The 9,327-nt window shown below is 38.0% G+C and overlaps 1 protein-coding gene across 1 annotated transcript in view; it reads right to left on the minus strand.

The window, feature by feature from the left end:
• The window catches only part of LOC106880537 (phosducin-like protein), an 18,482-nt gene extending 9,155 nt beyond the window's left edge, over positions 1 to 9,327 (minus strand). The window contains exons 1-7 of the mRNA XM_014930519.2: positions 9,195 to 9,327; positions 6,904 to 7,101; positions 5,516 to 5,641; positions 3,957 to 4,096; positions 3,016 to 3,118; positions 849 to 962; positions 360 to 484 (exon numbers count right to left, since the gene is read on the minus strand). Coding sequence (XP_014786005.1) covers positions 360 to 484; positions 849 to 962; positions 3,016 to 3,118; positions 3,957 to 4,096; positions 5,516 to 5,641; positions 6,904 to 7,089 — 794 coding nt within the window. The 5' untranslated portion in view covers positions 7,090 to 7,101; positions 9,195 to 9,327. The remainder of the gene's footprint in view (positions 1 to 359; positions 485 to 848; positions 963 to 3,015; positions 3,119 to 3,956; positions 4,097 to 5,515; positions 5,642 to 6,903; positions 7,102 to 9,194) is intronic.

The raw sequence follows: 9,327 nt of genomic DNA on the forward strand, positions 1-9,327 counted from the left end.
TGTGATGAAAAATACTTCTCCAATACCGTTCTAACATCCTCTACAGAATTATATTTTCTCATCCAAATGATTTTGAAAACTGCGGAATAAATGATAACGAGATGGGCCAATGTCCAACAAATATGGTGGGTAGGGCATCGTTCCTCATTCAAAGTGCTCCAGCCTTTGGAATGTCATCCTCTCAATATCTGGCCGAGCATTATCCTGATGGAAGAACACTTTTTGTCTTGAAACCAAAGATAATTGTTTTTCTGTAAAATCTTATCATACTGCATTGACTCATCTTCCAAATCTCTGCAGGTGTAAATCTATGCAAGGATTAAGGTGAAACAGCAAGAAAAGCAACAAGGTTTACTTACTCTTGGAGGAAACTCTCAATATCTGTTGCAAAAAAATCTTCACCAAACTCCTTACTGAGTGCAATGAAGTTGCCAATCATTTCTCCACCTTTGTATATCAGTAGTGCAGGGACTCCCTCTGTGGACTAAATATAGGAGACAAAGTGAGAAAGAGAGCGAGAGATCAGCAATGCAATTGGTTTTATGAATTAAATGGGAGAGAGAAAGGGATGGGGGAAAGAGAAAGAAAGAAAACAGTAATGTAGGTATTCTTGTGAAGTAAACGATCAGAGAAAGAGAGAGAAATAAAGAGAGAGAGAGAAATCAGTAATGGTGGTACTCCATTTGTAGACTGAATGGAGAAAAGAGAGTGAGAGATCAAGAATGATACAGGGACACATTCTGGGGGTTTAAATGGTGAAGTATTTCAGCCAGGTAGAGTAACAGTTTTACTTTACATTCACATTATCACATTATCAAAATACTAAGAACTGACAGCTTTCAACTTACAAATCTGCGGCTTAGTTTAGCATCTCTGGCACTGATTCGACAGAATTTGATGGTTGGATACTCCTGCGACAGACATAACAAGCAGCCATCCATAGCTTCACAAGCTTCATTATTCTGAAAAAAAGAAATAAATATATGTAAACTCAGAAGAGGAATTGTGAAGAGGAATATGAGAACATGAGAGGGATTATCTATCTTTAACACTTGGTGTTGTGTAGGAAGCTGTCCACAGACACTATACCACAACAAATGGATTTCATATATATATATATATGTAATAGTTGCATGGTTTCAACACCACACAACTGAAAACTGTGATATCATTGTTATGCATGTATTTTACATCTTCATTGTTTTAATGTCCACTTTCCCATGCTTGCATGGGCTAGAGGAATTCACTGAGGCAGATTTTCCACAGCTGGATGCTCTTCTTGTCCCAACCTTCACCAGTTTCCTGGCAAGGTAATATTTCTTCAAGGCCAGACATGTTTTCATGAAAGACTGGAAACGAATGACACAGTTGGTGTAATAGTGACATTCCTTCACAGCTATTTCACTAAAAGTAAAGACGAGGAGACACAAAACACTCATACAAGCAGCTGCCTTTCTCTCTGCTTAAGACCCATTCAATTTAAGGGTCTTGTCTTTTGAGTTACTTGGTGACATCATGAATGCTGGTGCCACAAAGAAAAAGCACCCAGTACATTTTGTAAAGTGGTTGGCATTAGGAAGGGCATCCAACAGCAGAAATCATGGCAAATACAGTTCTCTGGTTCATCAGATCCTGTTGAACCGTCCAACCCATGCAGGCATAGAAGACAAACATTAAATGAAGACAAACATGATGATAATCATCATATGTCTATTTATACACACATACAATGGACTTCTTTCAGTTTCCAGCAAACTAAATCCACTCAGAAGGCTTTGGTTGGCCCAGGGATGACACCTTCACAAGGTGGCACATTGTGGGGCTGAACCCAAAGTCGTTACTAAATGGTTAAGTCACTCTAACCGTCCCGTGCTTGAATGGTGAATTATTCAATTGACTCAAGAGTGAAAGAAACGGATTCCCTGTCAATTGAAAGGGAAGTAACTAGATATTAATCTGAAGATTCCGCTACCCTTTAATTTTAATCAAGCAATAACATTCATTTCTTATATTGAAAGACGGCTACACATTTCCGATAAAGAAACAGACAAACAAATCGACTGGTTGTTTATTTTATCGAACTTCAGAATAAGAAAAATAATAAATGGCAAAGGTCGTTTTGGCGGGATTAGAGCACGAAGTTTGAAAGTAAATAATGAAAAGCGGCCAGGCATTCTGCGATGTTGGTTAACTGATTCCGCTCGTGACAATCGTTAATTAGAGTAATAATACTAATACTATCATTCCATTACACAGTCAGGCGCTACCTGCGATATGATATATTATGTATTTATTGATCTGTGGGTGAGATACGGTTCTTCCAGCGTTACTCAACGAGAGAACTTAACAAGAAAACACATGAAGGGAAGTAACTCAAGAGAGTCTAAAGTGTGAACCTTTTCACTGATGGAAATTTCTCCACGCAGTCACTCATCATGCTAGGAATAACAGCTTAATCTCCCTCATCTTACACACTTACTGTCCTAATCCTGGAGCGTTAGTACTCCCAGACAAAATATTTTCACAAAGGTAGAATAGGCACGGCTTCAATCATCGTCTGCTCGATGAGGACTGACCTGGACTAACGAACATCATCAGTATATAAATGTCCAAACGAAGGACCCAAATACTTCACCCTTCATCTGATTTAGCATATTTCTTAATTAAACATCAGCGAGTCCCAAATCTTACCATTTTCAGTTTTATCCAATATATAGAAAGAAAATCAAAGAGTGCAAAGGAACGCAAACTAGATTCAAAGAAAACTTGTGATATTTTGCACAAAAAAGTAACTCATTCCGCTGCATGCATGGCTGTGCAGTTAAGAAGTTCAGATCTTTGAGCTTCGAGTTTCAGTTCCATAGCTTGGTGTCATGAGCAAGTGACTTCTGCTAAAGCCCTAAGCCAATAATTAATAAGATGGAGGATGACATTGACAGGCAGAAACTATGCAGAAGCCTGCATAGTTGTGTTCTATAAGTAAAAGAGTTGTAATAGATCAAAGAATTTACTTACATTTTCAAATATATGTACAATGATGGTGACATTGGGATTCTCCTTATCGATAGAATCTACAAAATTATTTGATGCCAAGTTGATTACTTTTCCAAACTTTGGTCTATAGTGAAAGAGAGGGACGAAAAAAATTGTGATTAAATAATTAGAGAAGCTGTATATGAGTAATGCATAAATATATATTTATTTAGATTTATTTAATGAATTAATACAGTGTATAATACGTGTAGAGTTTCTAGAGAAAGTTTACCTCTTAGGGACAGGAAAGATTATCAGGAGGGCCTTAAGCACTTGAAAAACTACTGAAAACTAGTGGATACCTAAGGTTACAGGTAGTAACCCGTTACCCACATAAATTCTACCAGGAATAAGATTGAACCTGAGTCAAATCAATAACAATCCTTTCTATTATAAGCACGAGGCCTGGATTTTGTGGGGAGGGGGACAGTTGATCACACCGTCCCCAGTACTTAACTGGTACTTGATTTATTGACCCTGAAAGGATGAAAGGCAAAGTCAACTTAAGCGGAATTTGAACTCAGAACATAGCCAGATCACTGCTTTAATAATAAGAAGAAGAATGGTTTCAAATTTTGGTACAGGGCCAGCAATTTTAGGGAAGGAGATAAGTTGATCACATCAACCCCCAACTGGTCAACTGGAACTTATTGGCCCCAAGAGGATGAAAAACAAATTGAACCATGGAATAATTTGAAATTAGAAGGTAGAGAGATGGAAGAAATATGACTAAGCATTATGTCAGCCATACTAACAATTCAACCAATAATAATAATAATAATAATGAGTTTTAATAACGAGCACAAGTTCTCAAAATTGCAAAATGGTTATCCATAATTTATTTTTATTTCAGCTGTTATTTATTTTACCAAATTCCATAAACATGAATGATAATATAAGTTAGAAGACAATAATAGACTCACATGTTATCTAGTTGTTTCCTCATTTCCTCTAACCTTCTTCTGCGATACTCTTTGATAAACTCATCCTCTAACTCTTCCAGTTCTTTCTCAATATCTTGCATGAATCTATTATCCTTCTCTTCCTCTTTCTCATCATCAAGCTAAAGAATAAAATACATACATATTTCATTTAAATGGCTCTGAGAAAGTTATAATGAAGTTGCGCAAGCACTCGACTTTGAATGCATTGATTCTTAGAGCAGAAACAGCTGTAAGCTAATGGAAGTGATTATGTCCCTCCTGTTCTTTTGTCATTCATTAACTGATATTATGCTCTGTACTTATTTGATGATTTACTCAAAAACAATTATTCTGAATTCAAACGTCTGGTTATTAGTATCCCTATAGCTTAGTGAAATCATTAAAAGCTCAATTAACAACACATGATAAAACTATAACACATTAATACAATGCTATAAATCCAAGAGGCACAAACTGGCATGAACCTACAGAATCAACAAAAGCAATTGTTGAGAGTAAAACCTTTAAAATAAAAAGAGCATAAATTTCGCATTTTGTTCATAATTCAGATGAGCTCCATACTTGTTTCATTGACAATAAACATCATTGTTTATATAATTTAGATATATAATTAATTAGTTTCAAACTCATAGCAATCAAGAAACAGTTACTAATTTAAATGCAAATGAGAGGCACATGTATTCCCAACAAATGTCCTGGAGTTTAGTTATTCATTTGAAGAGGATGATTGTCATATATTCCCCCAAACTATATCAATAATTTTGCTTGAATCTATGTTGCCTTACAGTTCTTCATCCTGGGCCCTAAGCAAAACTATACTGGATAGCACCTACACACATGTGTCATAGCCTCCTGAATATAACCAGGAGAGAACATCTGACCAAAGAGAGGCTGTTTCATAAGCTTCTTAATATATCCGACACCATTAGTAAGAAGAATTTGGTTTGGTAGACATTGTTAAATGAGGAGCTTTCTTGGGACACCTCAACAAGGCTGTAAGGACATTGGTCCTTCTGTGAATTATTAAACAGATGACATTGAATGTTACTGACAGAAAGTGTCACATGAAAGGTCGATGGATGGGAAACCAGGGCCATGTGAATCTAAGTAGGCTTGACCTGACGTTGATGACACTGACAGCTCTGTGTGGTGTCTCAATATGCTAGATATGACAACTAAAATCTCTGCTAAAAAGACAATTCCTAAAATAAAGACAAAAAGATAGAAAGCATTTAATCACCAATCATCTCGATTGGGGCCGACTGAGAGCTAAATATCAAGCACAATAATAATAGTCTCCAGCTAATCCCACCTGACCTGCTAAAAACAGAGTTAAAAGAACAGCATATGAGTGAGTAAAAAGTGGAATATGTAGCTTAACTATTTCATATCAATCAATTGGGAGAATCTTATTTTCAGTGAAGGATGTGTGTAGATGTGGATGTGGAACTGCATCGTCCTAGATGTGGAAACAGTAATTTCATATGAAACTCACTTGAGCTTTGTCAAAATGGTTAGTAGATGTGCCTCATACTTACATGAGACCTGCAGGTCAAGGTGAGTTTCTTGGCCAACGCATGCCTCTCGCGTTCCTGCTCATGCCTTTTCTCGGTCTCCAGCTTTTTAAATTGACGCCAATCATTGATGACTCCTTTCACACCTGTCTGAATAGAGGAAGGTGAAAGGGAAAAAAAGAATGGGAAATGGTTAAATACTAAAACAATACAAAAGATGGGCTTTCGATTAACCAAGGAATAATTCTTTTAAATTTTGACCAGCTATTTTGAAGGGAGGGTACAAGTTGATTACATTGAGCCTAACACTTGACTGGAACTTATTTTAGACATCCTGAAATGGTGACGGGCAAAGTTGACCAAATAATCTTGTTTTAGAGGAAACCACATTTTACAAGTGGAAAATACACAAATTTATGGAAACTATTTTCATTTCTCTCTTCCCAGTTTCTCCCATCAACCTTTATATAATGTTTATCCAAAGAAGCAACAAACCTTTTTTGTCATTCTATTATACATCAACATCTAGCATAAAACTGCCTCCTTCTCTTTCATATTTCCATTTAAGAAATGTGCATTATCTTTGTGACCATCTAATATTTTCTCATTTTTTTAGAACAACCCAGAAATAATAATATTTATTATTTTAAGTAATTCTTTCTAAAAGACATCCCCTTAATTTGAAACCAGTTTGGTAAGTGCTATGCACAAAACTCTCAGCCCTTAAGTCATTTGTTTCTGCCAATTAAAATCAAAATCATACATCCATAGATGCAGGCATCAATGGATGTCAATATTCAGTCTTATTTCAAAATTTCTTGCCAATAGAGTGAGTATGTATGTATATATATGGATGGATGGTTGGATGGATTGAAGTATATATATACACACACAAACACATATACATGTACTCTGTTTCTCTTTCTCACTCACACACACACAACACACATTGTCATCATTTAAATCCATATTTCATGGTGGTGTGGGATGGATAATTTGACAGCCTGACGGCTGAGTGCATCTCGAATGTCTGCTTTGACATGGTCTTCCGTGGTTGGATGCCCGACCAAATACCAACCCCTTTACAGAGTGCTCTGGGTCTTTTTTCTCCTTTTGTGTTACCAACACCAGTGAGATCACCAAGAGACTCCACAAGACAAGATGAGAGTGCAGTATTGAGGACGGTGGCTCTGCACAAGGTATAGGCTGGAGAGGAAATGGTGTCCTGCTACAGAAGAGATCCATGGCTACCCCAATATGAAATGGAGAAAGGATGGTGAAGATGAGGTATGAGAATGTACCATCAATGTAGAGGTGAGTGGATAGAAAGAGATAGAGTAGAAGCAAAGAATCAAGTATGCCTGGGTGGGTGGGTAAGCAGGTTTGTGAGAGTATAAATAAGATATCCTTACATTTGTACATGTTCCTTCATATTCTTTAATCTCTGGTTCAGGAATAAAAGTAGGTTCACGAATCGATTTCTTTGTTCCTGCATCGTCGTCTCCTAGATCATTCTCTTCTTCTTCTTCCTCTTCACTACTACTACAGTAATAATGTGTTTTCTCTCCCAGAAGTTTATCATCTAGCGTTAGCGACATATTGAGAAATATCTGCAACATTAAAAAAAAAAAAACAATTAGAATTATTCATTGAAATTTTCATGAGACAGCCAGATATAATTTCCTGTCATCAATCCACACTTGGTTCCAAGCAAGATAATATTGCCCCACAGCCAGCACCATCCAAATGTGGCCGAGACCAGCACTGCCTTGACTGGCTTCCGTGCCGGTGGCACGTAGAAAGCACCAACCGATCGTGGCTATTGCCAGCCTCCTCTGGCCCCTGTACCAGTGGCAGGTAAAAAGCACCCACCACACTCAAGGAGTGGTTGGCCTTAGGAAGGGCATCCAGCTGTAGAAACTCTGCCAGATCAGATTGGGACCTAGGGCAGCCTCCTGGCTTCCCAGACCCCAGTCGAACCTTCCAACCCATGCTAGCATGGAACACGGACGTTAAACGATGATGATGATGATGACCAGACATGGTTTCCACAGGAAGCGAGAAAGGAAAAGCACAACTCGAATGAGGGTGATCCTCATTTACAACTTCACATAATCTCAAAACAAGGGCACACACAAACATACAAACAGGGCCCACACATTCATATAAATAAATCATCATCATAATTTAACGTCCGTTTTCCATGCTGGCATGGGTTGGACAATTTGACTGAAGTCTGGAGAGGCAGTGGCTGCACCAAGCTCCAGTCCGAGCAATGTATGTGTTTATGAGCAAAACACCTAAGTTCCACGTGCATCCAGCAGAAGATAATGGCAAACTGCTGACACTTTCAGCACAGCTGTCTGCCACTCTTTGTTCCTGCATCTAACAGCTCATCTGTGACAGACCAGCATCCTGTTCAGATGGGGAACCTATATGGCAATGAAACCAGGAAACCAGCCCTTATGAGCCAGGCATGGCTCCAGAAGGAATAAACAACAACAACACAACCATCAGCTGGCAAACTGAGCCTGCTTTTCTTTTGGAATATTCACTGTTTCAATCTTTTTTTGAAATATGAAACAAATATGAAAGATAACAAGGGACCAAGATTTGTGGTGATTTGCTGTATTTGAGAAGACATGTAGAGCTAATTAAACTGTGGACATCCATACATACAGGCATGTCCTTTATGGCCATGCCCCACCCCACTCCCAGCTGAAGGGTCAATGTTTTGCAGGTGCTGGTGCCACATAAATGCACCTCAGCTGCTGTCGTGTAGTAATCTACGACGCTTAAAACACAGATCGGAAGAAATTAGGATAGTGAAATCACACGTGAGTATTTCCAACTCTCTGGGAATGTCTATTACGAGATTCCTTCGGAGATGGTAACGTAGGTCTCTACTGAGACTTTTTCCAATCGGCACAAGATACCAGAAATTATTCAGAAGACGAACTAGGAGATCGGGACACTCATACAATTGTGCACAACATCAACTAGAAGTATAGTTATGCAAGCCGCAAAAAAACCCTCTAAGTAGTTATTTGACCTGTTAGAATTAGCAGCCGAATGTCCTTCATATTCCATCCTACCCTTTTAACAAAGAAAGCACACGGTGCGTCAATTCATAAATTGTGACGAGAAGGCATAAAAATATGTCGGAATGACTACAGCTGGATCGTATTTTAATAATGTGGAACCAAACAACACTAACCGCAAGATTGTGTGTTACTTAGGCAGCAATCTTGATGGAACGGGGGTAAGTCCACACATTTGATCTCAGTACGTGACTGGCACTTTATTTTATCGATTCCTACAGGCTGAAAAGCTAGCTTGATCGCGACAAAATAGAGTAGTTACAACATTAATAACATGCATATCAGAATGCTAAATAAAGATTTTGATGCAAATATTCGCTCTTTTAGAAATCAAATAATTTTACATTTAAAATCAATTGTTAAAAATTAATAACACAGGTCGCTGGTTGATACTTTGGCGATCTTACGGTAGCAGTCCAAGGATCGGACCGATTCTTTCGAGAAAACGTGTTGCTAAAAGGAATTCTCTGTTTTGTGGTGTGGATCTGAATGAATTTAATAATTTTAAATTCGAAGAAATCGACGATCGAATGATCGCCCGAAAACGAAATTGAAAATGGAAAAAAAGGAGACGATGATAACATATAATAAATATTACATACAATGAAAGGAATGAAGCTGTCAAAGTGGGAAGGATTCGGTCAAACGGAAAGTACAAGTGGAGAATGTTTATAAGGTGGACGCCTCACTTCCTGTTAGCAGAGTGATATCTATTTCCGGTTCCGGAATAGTAAT

The sequence above is a fragment of the Octopus bimaculoides genome, chromosome 11 (genome assembly GCF_001194135.2).
Source record: "Octopus bimaculoides isolate UCB-OBI-ISO-001 chromosome 11, ASM119413v2, whole genome shotgun sequence".
In the NCBI taxonomy this organism is placed as follows: Eukaryota; Metazoa; Mollusca; class Cephalopoda; order Octopoda; family Octopodidae; genus Octopus; species Octopus bimaculoides.